This window comes from Cygnus atratus, chromosome 1, assembly GCF_013377495.2.
Source record: "Cygnus atratus isolate AKBS03 ecotype Queensland, Australia chromosome 1, CAtr_DNAZoo_HiC_assembly, whole genome shotgun sequence".
NCBI classification, from domain to species: domain Eukaryota; kingdom Metazoa; phylum Chordata; class Aves; order Anseriformes; family Anatidae; genus Cygnus; species Cygnus atratus.
Window position 1 is genome coordinate 178944434 of NC_066362.1, and position 13990 is coordinate 178958423.

The 13990-nt window shown below is 42.3% G+C and overlaps 1 protein-coding gene across 2 annotated transcripts in view; it reads left to right on the forward strand.

The window, feature by feature from the left end:
• LRCH1 (leucine rich repeats and calponin homology domain containing 1) overlaps positions 1 to 13990 on the forward strand; it is a 124093-nt gene continuing 110103 nt past the window's right edge. The window contains exon 1 of one of the 2 annotated variants that reach the window (XM_035553370.2): positions 1 to 427. In XM_035553370.2, the coding sequence (XP_035409263.1) occupies positions 181 to 427 (247 nt within the window). In that variant the 5' untranslated portion in view covers positions 1 to 180. The remainder of the gene's footprint in view (positions 428 to 13990) is intronic. The other variant, XM_035553369.2, reaches the window with a different exon arrangement.

A 13990-nucleotide genomic window follows, 5' to 3' on the forward strand; every position in this document is an offset into this window, starting at 1 on the left:
TCTCCTCCGCCTCCCGCCCGCGCTGCCGCCGCCCCTCCCCCTGCCGGCTGCCCTGCGAGCGGGCGGAGGAGGAGGAGGAGGAGGAGGAGGAGGAGGAGGAAGGGCCGTGAGGGGGGGACTCGCACGGAGCCGGCGGCAGCTCGGGCGGCCCCTCGGCTACCCCCAGCGGCCGGGGGGAAGATGGCGACGCTGGGAGGCGAGCCGCAGCCCTTCCCCGCCGCTGCCTTGGCGGCAGCGGGGGGCGGCGGTGGCGGTGGTGCCGGGGGGGTGTCGCTGGCCCTGCAGGCGCCGCTGAGCCGCGGCCTGGAGCGGGCGCTGGAGGAGGCTGCGCACCGCGGGGGGCTAAGCCTGAGCGGCAGGAAGCTGAAGGAGTTCCCCCGCAGCGCTGCCGCGCTCAGCCACGACCTCAGCGACACGGTGCGGGCAGGTGAGGCCGGGCTGGGGGCAAGGGGGGACCCCTCCGGCATGGGGGGACCCTATATGAGGTGGGGGGACCCCTCCGGCATGGGGGGGCCCTATATGAGGTGAGGGGACCCTATATGAGGTGGGGGGACCCTATATGAGGTGGGGGGACCCCTCCGACGTGAGGGGGCCCTATATGAGGTGAGGGGATCCCTCCGACGTGAGGGGACCCTATATGAGGTGAGGGGACCCCTCCGACGAGAGGGGGACCTTATATGAGGTGGGGGGACCTTATATGAGGTGGGGGGACCTTATATGGGGTGGGGGAACCCTCTGACATGGGGGGAGCCTATATGAGGTGAGGGGGAGTAATTAAAATCGTCAAGGAACCCCCCTCTCAGCTGTCCCCCCCCCCCCCCGGGCAGTGCGCCCTGGGGAAACTGAGGTGGGTCCCTGCTGTCCCACTCCGTCTGTTTGTCTGTTTTTTTTATTATTTAGCCTCCTCCTGGCTCGGTGCTTGAGGTAGGTGTTTGCTCTCCCATCTGGCTGGAGGGCTGCAGCCGCCCCCCCGCACGCCCACCCCGCCTTTGTAAGGCAGAGCTGGCTCCTCCGTGGCTCTTCTGCCTCCCACCTCTCCTCAGCCTCCTCTCTGGGGTGAGGGCAGCTCCTCCGTGCCTCTGCTGAGGCCACCAGTGGATACGTTGCACAAGGAATGCATGTGCAGGTTACATGTGAGATACTGGCTTGCTCCTTCGCCCTGCGTGTAGGTGGACCCGCCTGCCATGGAGGGGATTAAGCCTGTGTGTAACCACGTTAGGACGCTCTCATGCTTCTGAGTAAGTCGCTGGTTTTACGTGCTGCAGGTGGAGAAGTGTCTGCAGGAACGCTTTTGCTCTGCAGCTACCCCCAGGGAGCACGGTGCCTTTCATAAATCCGCATGTCGACCCCAGTGTCAGACACCCACTCTTCTATCCTAACGTTCATGCAGCCATATTTCCACCTCCATACGTAATGCTGTCTTCCAAGGCAAAGCTGGCGAGAAATCCTTGTCTTCACATGTGCTGGACATCTTCTGCAGGCAGAGAAAACCATCACTGCAGAGGGGACAGGCCTCACAGCCCTGCGGGTAGGAGAGGTGAGGGGAAGCGTATCCAGTCTGCGTTCACCTTGCCCTCACAGCCTCCTTCCAGCATGGAAAAAGGCATGCTTCCTTCTCACCTGAAGGAGCAGTTCCCCCCCCGGCCCTCCGAAGGGTCCCATCTGTTCTTCTACCCGTATTTGTACAGGGGGGTGGAAACCAGTTCATTCTTTACATTCTAGGTAGAACAGTACAAACCTCCACTAGAAGAATATATCCGTGTATTTTTAAGATCTTTACTGTACCGCCTCCACATGCCCTTTTGTGTCCCCAGTTGCCTGCTGAAGATGGTTGCGTTGTAGCAGCAGAGGAGCAGGCAAGTAGTCACTTGTCCTTCTTGTCCCGCAGAGCAGCAGGTGCTGCACCTGCGTGCAGGCGTGTGGTAACACGAACCTCAGTTTGCACCTACTTCTGCACGTGGATATTTCTGCTTTTCTGTCCGCGGAGACGTAGGTGCTTGCTGCGTGCTTGCATCTAGCCCAGCTGTCAGGAGCAGAGTAACGTCTCTGATGTGTAGTAGACTTCATATTGTTCTCCGGCTCCGTCGCTTGCTCTTGCCAAATGGATTTCACAGCGCTCTGTGAGAACACCCGTATCAACAAAAGAGAAATAGGAAACTTGATAAATGAAACTCGCTAATCGGTAGCAGGATTTGCCATGCTAACGATTAACTCAGTGATAGATGTGCAGTGAAAGGGATAAGACGTGGTAGTAGCGCTGTATGCAGTTAAAAGAATGACTTGCAGCTTGTCTCCGAAAGCGAGATGTTTTATCGCTGTTCTTTTTAAAACGGAGGTCTAATGAAGACATGCCGTGATACAGGATAAGTAGTGTGGAAACCCAGAAATTTAGGCATGTTTGATTTGAGCTTATTCAGGCTGTTGGTAAGCAAAATTATGCACAGAAAACAAATTCTTTGGCAGTGAGTATGTTTGTATTTGTATGTTGTGTAAGTATGTTCTGCAGAAGCACGAGCTGTGTGGTGTTTGTATAGGTGGCACGTGCCTGTTACATATTTAGTATTTAGTTTCACATTCTGGAGAAAAAAATAGTCTTTGTCAGAGTTTTCACAAAAGATGCCCAATACAAAACACGTGTAGAGTGGATTTTTCTTCCTCTCTTTGGTAGAAATGGCAGTGTGGAGCAGCCCATGCCTCAGTTCTCTGACAACTGTCCTTTATTCATTCTCCCCACTTAGGAAAAACCAAGTGTTAATCTATGGTTATTTTATGTTTTTGTTTGTAACAGCATGTTGCAGCTGATTAATGGAATTGTTTGCCTTGTGAGTTAAGTCCTACCTTGATATATTTCTGAAAAAAAAGTGTTCCTTTTCACTTGTTACGTTGCATAAGTAGAATATATAAACAGAAGAGGCGCTTGGCTTGTGCCCAGATTTTTGAAACTCTCAGGACAAACTCTTGATGGGAATTTTCCCTCTCGCTTCCTCTCCATAAATGTGCATGATATAAAAACAGTGCTTTTGTGTGCTACTTGGCATGTGTCCTTGCAGCGAGTGATTTTTACTTTTGGATTTGATGTGCTGATACGTCTTTGAAGCCTTGAAACTTTTTGATGTTTGGTGTAGGAGTAACCTTTTTCTGTTAAAGCTTTTTTTTTTTTTTTTTACTAAAGAGGGCTAATCTTACAGAAAAATACAGGCAATCCTTGATTTAGAGAAGACCAGCATGGGGGATTGAGTTGAGAGATCTGCGGAGCAGGGGATTTCAAAAAAAAAAAAAAAAATGACATAATATCTGCATCTTGACAACGTTTTAAAGAGCCTTAGATAAAGAGCTCATGGATTGAGGAAAGGATGGTATGCAGACTTTTAAAGTAAAACGTTATTGAGCTTGTTTTCTGCAAAAGTTCAGAGCTCTTTAAACAGGTCTGAGGAAGATAGAAGGGTCAAACTTGAAATTCTCTATTCATGCATTTTTTTCCCTGAAGTTAGAAGTCAGATTTCATATAGCAATTGATAAATTTGCGGGAGGGATGTAACTTTCATAGCCGGGAGCGAATTACTTGACTTGTCTAGTTCTTGTTTCAGTTATGCTCTATAGCAACCGCAGAGGCATAACTGTACTTGTCACTTCTATTTATGCAGTTTCTCGGAATGGTTTTTCTTTTGTGACTTTTCTTTGCATTGATTGCATCTCGCTTATAGAGGCACGATCCTATGAGCGTCCATGCAGCTTTCCAGCACTTAAACATTTCTTCCTTGTTGTCTTTGAGAGTTTTGCTCAAGAGCTGAGTGACCCAGTCGTCTGAACTTTGAGGCAGTATCTTGCACACAGAAGGGAGTTTGTGTGGTGCGCAGCACTGTTAGAAGAAAATAAATCCTCTATGTAAAGCATCTGGAGTTTAGTCAGATGTTTTCAACCACATCAGCGTGGATGCATTGCAAGAACCATTTCAAAAATAATAAATGCTATTCTTATCGCTTTTATTACAGGCTGGGTTACGCAGAAGACAGTGGCACGGTAATCACACAGTTCTTAAGTAATAGCATGCAATTATATTCCTCAAAGCCACTGGGAATGCTAGAAGCATGTTAGTTTATAAGAGAGGAAGAAAAAGCCCCAAAGCTGCTACTTAAATGTGCAGTCAGGGCTGCCTGTATCACTTCAACCTCTCTCTGTAGGCTTTGGTTGTTGTTTTTTTGTTTTGAAGGCAGATCCTCTGAACTTTTTCTCCTGAATACCTGTTTCATCCATTTCTGTTGTTCAGGCATGTGGGGAAGCAGCATCCCTTGCTGCTGCTTGTGGTGAGATGGGGGAGAATCTAATACTTTTTTTACTCGGGTGGTTGTTTGAAAAGAAATACAAATTGAGGTATTTGAGTGTTAGTTTGGACAGTATGAAAATAGGGAAGGAACACGCGTTTATTTTCAGTGCTTTAGAATGCTCACTCAAAAACCAGCAGGTGGGAGTTCCTTTGTTTAGATACTTTTACCTGGGCTGTGCGCTCAAGACGATGCTCTGTTGATGTCAGCTTAGCCTGACTTTGCAATCCTGATTTAGACTGTAGCTATGGGTTTGGTTTCGGGATGGTCCACAAATCACGGTGTCACCTGAGCATCTATCTGAGAACCTGTAGAGTTTTAGTTTGTGGGGCAGTTTTAGCTTGAATTTTGGCATCTAAGCACTTCCTGCGAGATTTTGTAAAGGGGAAAAAAAAAAACAAACACCAGAAGTTCTGGGTTGTCTTCCATCAGAGTTAGTTTAGGAATGCATTTGTGTTTTATCCAGGTGTTTGAAGTTATTTCTGTGTGTCTTTCTGAGATATATATCACCTATATATTTACATACATATATATATATATGTAGGTGATATATTCTGGTTCAGGTGAAATATGCTTCTTCTAGTCCTCTTTGCTAACGATAATACTAATAAAACTTATTTATTATTATTATAGTATAAAAACTTATTTTGCGAAGTTCTATTTAGTTAGTTTAAAATAAACAGCTATGTATATTGCCATAATTTATTCTTGCTGGTTTCCTTTGGCTCCTTTATTAAAGCAGTTCTTCCTCCAATTCTGGGAATTCTCCTGCATGTAGCTGTAGATGCGCAGTTGCTTGATTCCTCCCCGTGCAAACAGCATTTATGTCACAGATGCTGACTAGTTTGTTGGTGCTACTGCACAATTTCATGAACCAATGCCAGATTATTCAGAATTTGGTTATTATTTGGTCCCGGGGGCAGATTCGATAGGTCGCTTTCAAACTTTTAAGGATTCTCTTCGATGGTTACTGCTCACGCTCTGGAATTTATATTTCGATTATATTGCTTTTTGGTTGTGAATGGGGCTTCTTGAGAACCTTTCATTTTGCTTATTTTATCCAAACTTCCTGTCAATAAAAATAACATCTTCAAATTAATTAGAGGGCTGGAAAAAAAGTTCTGTTTCTTCTATTCAAGTCAGTCCCTTTCTACAACCTTCCTGTGTTTATTTGAAGATTTCGAACCTTATCCTCTTCTACACAGGTCAAGTCTTAAGCGTATTAGGACAAGGAAAGAGGAGGAAGTATGTTTGTTTATTCTCACAAGTGAATTGAATATTACCCCACAGCCAAACTTTATGGGATATAACTGCTTCTTGAGATTACTGTATAATTTGTGTATTAATGAGGCTAAAAAATGAATGAATGAGCAGAACTTGGTGCCACTCTGAGGCCATTTGGTGTTTTTCTTCCCTCCCCAGGTCAGGGTATGTCCTTCTGCTTTGTGGATCATGCAAACATCAATGTGATTGACTCAGTGCAAAGAGTATATTAGTTCTTTTGCTGTGTAGAGGCTAATGAATTGTGCTTTTGAAAGTACCTCTTCTGTCCAGAGATTTATACCCTCCTGGCTGGAATGCAGCCACTCTGCAGGTGCTGGTGGCATTGGGCGGCACAAAATAAAGCCTCAGAGTGGCTTTTGTTGCTCGAAAACAAATTGGGAGTACTCAGCAGCCTGGTTACTCTTTCAGAGTGTGGCTTGAGCAGATTAATGGCTTTCTACCATCAGCTCTGTGTGTGTGTGCGCGCTCATCTTCCACAGTGTGGTGATTTTTATTTTATTTTATTTTTGGCTGGCTCCCTTTGTGATCTGTGAAGCTCCAAAAGTTCAGCAGCGAGCAGTAAGAGGTACGAGAGATGACAGCTTAGAAATCACACAATGGGAGGGAGGGTGAAAGCTCTCCAACAGCATTAAGCTCACCTGTTTATTGAACCTTTACCCTTAATGTGAACTTTCAATTTAAGGTGGCTGTTTTTCAGACAGCCCTACCTAGAGCTGTCAAAGCCTGTTTGGCTTCGCTGTGCTTATAGATGGGTGAAAACTCATTGCTCTCGTGGAAATCCTGTCAGTTTGTGTGTCCTTGGCCTGTCTGCCTTGGGAACGACTGACTCGGAGCTCCAGAAGTGCTGTTGTGGCAGTAAAGGTGCCGTAGGTTTCTTTTCACATGCTTTTAGCTGAGATGGTGTGTTGTTTCAGAGCTGCTCTTGTGATCACAAGCCTTGTGGGAGGCAGAAGCCAAATATTCCTATGTGGTTTGTCTCCACTTCTTCCTTCCCCTGGTTTGTTTCTTTTGTGTCGTTGACACAAAAGACATCTTGGTTTAGACATCTGTAAAACAGCAGGGTCAGTGTCAATCTGAATACAATTACTATACCTAGGGTGTTGAAAATACTCAGGGCTTTAGTGAGGGGAAGAGACCAGGGCAGGATCAGCTGCGACAAAGCAGAACGAATACCTGCTCAGCAGCACTGTGGCTTGGAAGAGGAATGCCAACGTGATACAGGTTTGAACAAGAAAACGTGTAAAGAAGGTGTTATTTGAAGACCGAAGGTAAGGAATTGTGCAAAATAAGGGAAAATTTATGAAGAGTGAAAATGCATAAAGTGTTGGGAGTGAAATAACGGACAGGATGGTAAGCAAGCAGGTGAGCTGTATGTTCTTGGTAAAATTGAGGGAAAACAGGTTTCTTGAGCAGTTACATTAATGATAACTAATTTTGTGAACAGAGAATTAGAAAAACGTGGAGGAAATGATTTGACTATCATATATGACGTTTGCAAGTCTTATGCTATAAAAAATAGTTTAAAATTGATACCTTGAAGGTTAACTGTTGAATTTAAATTCGAGAAGCTTAGCATTCATTTACCTGCGGAACCATAGAGCCATTAAGGTTGGCAAAGACCTCCAAGATCATCTGGTCCAACCATCCCACTAAACCATGTCCCTAAGCACCATGTCCAGCCTTTCCTTGAACACCCCTGGAAGGGAAAGCTGGTGGCTTTTTTGCTGCTTCACCGAGTTGTGAGAGCCACCAAGAATGAGAGACTCGTGTTTTGTGCATCAGACTGACCACTCTTGGCAGGATGAGGTGAGTGGCTGCCCCAGGCTTGTTCCTGCTGGCTCTGCTAGTAAGCATCCTCTAGATTGTGAAAATTCCCAAACTGGTTAGATACCTAATTCACAATTAAAATCAACATTATTTAAATAACTTAGGGCACTTTGGGAACCAGAGAGGTATGCTTATGTTCTAGTGAGATCAGAATTATGAAAATAACATGCCCCCTATTGTTTTCCCACACGTAAAATTGAAAGAGCCAGAAATGTTATCACCACGTTCAGGGTGCAGATCAGTGGCAAAGCGGCGATGAGTGTTGTATCTCCTGACTTCTGACTGCACTCTGCTGACCGGATTTTTCTATGTAGAGCACACACATCGGAGCGGTTCTGGTGCTTATAAAACATTCTTTGGAAGGGTACCAGAGAGTTAAGCTTCTGGAGGAATAATTACGTTCTGCTGAATTTGTGGGTAGATGCATCCTTGTGGAAAGAGTTCAGTTCTAAAATGCTAACACTTCTCCCCACCCTTTTTCCCCCAGGGGTGTCTTGCTGGCCAGCTTGCTGGTTTATCCCTTTTTTTCCTTGTATGGTGCAGAACACCATAATATCTGTAAACCTCCTAACTATTTAAAAATAGAAATAACAAGAACAGTCTCTCTTCCTTCTGTCCCAGTCCGTATGAGAAATACTTAAAAAAAATAAATAAATAAAATAAAAAAATAAAATATAACGTGAGTGAAACGACAGTCTTAGCAGAGCCGAATGAGGATTAGTTCGGCATTTAATTTGGAGCCTGAGGTTTGCACTCGCTTTTGAAGCCACATGAAATGTTTCATGTGCTGCTGAACTTGTGGGAATTCTGGCTCCCTTAGTTACAAGCTCGCTGAAAATTTTATGATGTGACTGTAAGGTGGCTCTTCGGGGTATGGTTAGAGAAGTAGCTAGAAGTAGCTGGAGGTTTTGGAACTTTATCAGGAGCAGAACGACAGCAAAACAGCTGAGCATCTGGTCAAGTGACCTGTGCTGCTGAATGGATGAGGTGTTTTTGTTGGTTTTCTGGGAGTGATTTTAGTCCTTTGTGCAAGTTGCAGTAATTATAGTGTTGAGTTTGGAGTATGCAAACGGACACAGTTGGTTTTCCTTTCTTTTTTTGTTTGGAAATGCTCTTTGTGGAGTGGAGAGAATTATTTGTACTGAACAAACAGGAAAATATCAGAAAACGCTTGTTGTCTGTTACCCTGTTTACCTTATTTTTCAATAGATTAATTTATTGAAATAGACAGACTGCTTGCACGTATCATTTAGGAACGTAGAGATAAATGTTTCATCTCACTATGATTGTTTCTGTGCTTTTCTTGATAACTCTTTCCTTTTTAAATGGATATTGTCAACATCAAGGTAGATTTGAGACACCTGCTTTAAAAACAGAAGTTTGATTTTTCTTCCTAAACCGCAGTGCTGTAAAATGCAAGACTGGTAACAGGTTTAATTTCCAGTTTTTGGATTAAACTATACAGACGAGAAAGAGGCAGTTTCTACTAAAGCAGCCCTGTAAATCCTTTTTGGTAGGAGACGCTACTGGGTGGGACATTCGTACGTGGCGGAAGATTCAAGATAAATAACTTTCTGAATTAAACTAAATTTAGCAAAAAAATCAAATCTTGGAATTAAATGCTTAAGCATGGCATGCTTTTTTAAAAGTAGCCAAATAACTGCAAATTACAAAGTTTTACTTTATCATTATGTCTATAGAGGCAGTTATTGAAAGTGCATCATTGGTTGTATTATTTGCAGCAGCAGCACTTCTTTGTAGCACTGCATTAGACGGGGAAAAAAGTAAAAATGAAAAAAAAATGGATGAGAAAAACCATTTCGATGTGAGGAGAAAAACACGAGTGACAGGTTGGATCCGCTGGTGAACGGAAAGAAGCAGGTTTGTAAGATGTGCACAGAGAGAGACTGATAAGCACTGAAACTGATGGAGAAGTTGTGGAAAATGGGCAAGAAATAGGGTAGGAGAAGAAAATTGAATTGGAGATCAGTCCAATAAGGAAAGAAGTGGAGCAGAATGTACACTTGGATGAGGCTTACTGGAAGTAAGGCAAGATACCAGAAGTATAAATATGGTGGTTTATTTATAGCCAGAACCTTGTCTCAGAATTTAAAGATAGGGAGATTGTTGCCATGGTAAGTAAAATTATTATTCAAATGACTTTTTACTTCTGAACTTTTAACTATTTATAAATATCGTGATGGAAGCAATAGGGGGGTAAAATTATTTATACTTGCCATATATATATTTTTTTGAGAATGGTGAGGCCTAGCTGATTTTATTCAGTTCACCCTTTTTAAGATGCAGCAAGTGTGGTAACAACAATGCTGTCTGTTTGTTCCGTGGGGAAGGAGGAAGAACCCAGTGTCATTTGTATGGTTTATAATTACAGAATATCGACTGGGATGGAGACTTTGGGATGGGCTTCCTGGTCAAAGATGAAAGGAGCCTTCCGGGGCAGGAGGGTTGCCCTGGTTGTTAAACAGCTGCTATGACTGGTGGGGGGAGAAACTTAAACCCAGGTTTCCCATGTTTGTTGGATGTTGTGTTTCTGGGGTTTATTTCTTTTTTTTTTTTTTATTGAGTTCATCCAAGTTCAAGAAGTCCATCTTTTTGCCTTCCACAGTGTATGGCGTTGTTTCCCTGCTCAGTACGCACTGCCTGCGATCCCCGTTCCAAGATTTGAGATTGAGCCTGGCTGCGTGCCTACTCTTCGCCTGTGTTCCATTTGCCAGGCAGTTCAGATGGCCTGATATTAGGGACTTGTGTTTGTTTCTCGCTCACACGCGTTGTGTCACTTGGGCATTTTACCAGAGGTGGTATTCTCCCCTCCTTAGTGTTTTTGCCGAAAGATAAATGACCAAGAATTTGTTTGTGGGGTTCATCTAAAATGTTGTTTCCATGCTTTATCTTACTTTAAGACCTGTCAGAACCACTACTTAGTTTCTATACAACATCAACATACTTTGTTATTGCTTGTAGTTCTTGATTATTTTTTTTAAATCTCTCATGAGCTGATGAAGTAGTTTCTTAGTCAAAATACGCAGAAGCAAATGGAGCACTTTACCAAATTGTGGGTGTACTATAATGGACGTTTTCATTCATCATCTGAACATTCAAATTAGATGGAAAACTGCGGTGTTAATTTGACAATGCTTTGTTTCAGCCATTATTTTTCGGAGATCTTTTGAGGGGTGGGAGAGGCTGCTGAGTCTGAAAAGGCTTGGTTTCCTTTGTACCTGTTCTTTTTTTTTTTTCTTTTAAAAAAGGCATATTTCTTCCACAACTTTGGAACCGTTCTCTTTTTTTCCTTCTTCATATGCTTATTCAAATGCAACATGAAAAGTGGAGAAGATCTTTTGCTAGGTCTTCAAAGAAAATCCTTTGATGCAAGTGGGTAGAGTAATGTATCCAACGTTGACTTCATTTTGTTAAAATTTTAATGATGGAATTTAGAGACAAGACAGCTGCTCTCTTGGTATATTCCTTTGTATCATGTATTGCAACTATTACTGGCACATAAAAGTGTCCTGAATGTAACTTTTTAACCAAGCAAGAGCTTCTTAAGGGTGGACAAAGTATTTTGAATTTCTTGTATTTTGATTAATTTAAAAGCCTTCAATGTAATTCTATTGAGTGCTAATACTATCACTTCTAAGAGCTGATTGCTAGTTTCAGTTGGTCCTAGGATGGACCTTGTTCTGTGTTTCTGTTAAAAATTACCTTGCAAGCTTTGTTCTTCTCATTGAGGTATTTCATTGTTCTATAAAGATACCGATTATCCCTGATTTTACAGATAGGAGAAAATGAGGAGTGGAAATGAAACTGCTTAATCCAGAACTCAGAACAGATCAAGGACAAAACTGTAAAAGGAACCTAGCTTTGGTTCTCTGGCTCTTATTTTTACAGCTCCATCAAGACAGTGTAAAATGTCTGTAAGAATGGAAATTGAGGTATTTTAATTGAAGTTTTCTTCTGGAAGATGTTGGGGTAGTAGTAAAGATGCAAACTTTGAAGCTTTCATTATGATCCTGTGTCCTGGGAGCAGTTTCAAATTTATTAATGCAATGTAAAAATAAAGAAATCATTTTATAGTAGCATCTGTCACAAAGGCATGACAGTATGGTTCACAAATATTCAGTCTCTAAAAGAAAAAGTCGTCAGATTTGCTGTCAGGTAAGAATCAGGTAATATGAAAGAGCATGGACTTAAGTAAAATTGAATCACTATTTTGGCAAGAAGCGCTGTAATCCCTCTGTCGGTTTTCATATCTTTGTATGTTTGGCTTCCTAGAGAACTGAAAAGGTTATTTTTGGCCTAGGGCCTGAGGCTAAAAATGGCTTCTGGAATCTTATAGCTCAGTTTGGTGTTGAGCAGTTTCGTGTGGTAGTGAAATAACTGCAGTAATTGGTAGCCTCGCTGAAGCATTTCAGTTATGCACTTAAATGTTAAGCTGTGGGAGAGGTGGCCACGTGATACTTCCAACATCTAGTTTATCAGGAAAATGTAAGTTGTGTTTGTCTATGAAGCAATGGCAGCCTGAAAAAAAAAAGAGGCTTTTCTACAAGTGTTTTTTAAAGAGGAGTAAGAATGAATGTATAGTCTGGCCTCAATGGGGAAAGGCTCTAAAATGAATAAATAGATCAATTTCTAGGCAATTATGGTGAGGATGGTGAAGCACAAGCATTGCTTTTGAGACTGTATGTGTGGGGAGCAGGACAAGTCTTTGAAGTTTCCTTATGCTTCTATCTATATATCTATCTATAGTAGGATTTAATTGAAAACCAAACAAACCAACCTCACCAATTCCTATATATGTATGCGTGTGTGCATTACATGCACTATTCTGAATGTTTTCTGAAGAGTTTGGGTGATTACGTAACTGGGATTTTTGAATAGTCAGGAGAACGCCGAGAAGCTAACTATTTAAATCTGAAAAACCGTACATCAGTAAAAGTTCTGGAAAAGGCTTCTGAAAAGACTGGATATCACTTCCCTCTGTTTCTCTCCCAAATGTGTTAGCTTTTTCCCAAATTGTTTGTATTGGAACAAGTGGAAGTAACGCGTGGTGCCGCATGAAATCAAAGCTGTTTTTATATAAGCAGAGCTTGTATGAAAATCCAGGCAGATTTATGTTTTGGGTGAAATCAGCGTGGAAACATTCCGTATGAGAAGCGGTGCTGCTCTAGACATAGCTTATAAACTTCGTGCAGTTCCAGCATGTTACTATGTGTGTGTATTAAAACAGATTTTTTAAATACAATTTATGTTGTACTTTTTGCATGATAGTTTTATTTCATCATGTATGTCTAAATACATCATGCATGGAATAGGTACAGCCTGAGGGTAGGCAAATCAATATATTTCTCCTTATGTCACAACTTCTCATGCATGTTACTTGGCAGTTACTATGATTAAGTTATTAAATGAAGGATATATGAGTATAACCACTCTGTCTTTACTGGGAAATAGTATAAGTAAGTCCACAGGAAACAGTTTTACAGAAAGAAAATGATCAGGAGCAATAAGCTGTTAAGGCTTTTTGCCTTATTAATAGAAAATGCTTTCTTTTAAAGGAATTTCTCTAATGCTTCAGTAATATGTAGTCTTTTCTGTCATTCTTTATCAGATGTATCTCACCTTATTTCATGCTGCTGTCTTTTTTCCGGGGTGAGTGAAGTATATTTGTTGAAGCATGGAATAATTGATGTGTCTTAATACCAAAAGAGACTTTTATGTTGACACAGTTTGACCCTCTGCCCAGTACTGACCATAAATTACCCTGAGTCTTCGTATCTAGACCAAAAATTCATGGCTTGTATGCACTATATCGATTTTAAAGTGTGCCAGTGATAATAGTATGATTAATTATGTTTCCTTTGGAAGCAAATAAAAGAAACTGCACGTACTAGTTTGCATTGTAGCTTCAACTTATGATCGTTTGATCTTTACTTTCTTCATCTACTGGATGAGTTCATGTACTATATCAGAGAGATATTCATTCTTCCACAGCTGTTTCGAAATTAATTTTTAAACATTTGTCTTTAATAAACTAGGAGCCTTCATTAATAAGGGGTTATGTAAACTAAGATGTTGCTACAGCCTTCCACCTGGCTTCCTAGTAAAAGGTACTGCCCTTCTACCTAGGGTGACTAAATGGTGATGATGATGGATTTAAATTAACAGGACAGGCTGTGAATTGTGGTGTTGAGGAGCCGGCATGTGATTCTGCCTGCTGCCCCTGTTCTGTGGCAGGTAACCACCAGCCCAGGAGCAGAGGGCACAGCTGAGGCTGGTCATTTCTTACATTGCTGTGGTGAATGCTGCTGTGGCCCCTCGGTCCTAAACACACAGAGCTGTGGAGTGTGATTTCAGACCTCATGTCTTGTAAGTTTGTGAAACCTCATGTTTTTGGGTTCTTTAACCTCTGTATTGTCTTTCAGCTAATTAACTCACCAACTGGATGAAGCGATTAGTGAGGTATCAGTGGAGGTAACCTGTGTTCGGCTTCTTTTCTAACATTTGTTGCTAGAGCACCCAAATTTCATGGTGGTCAT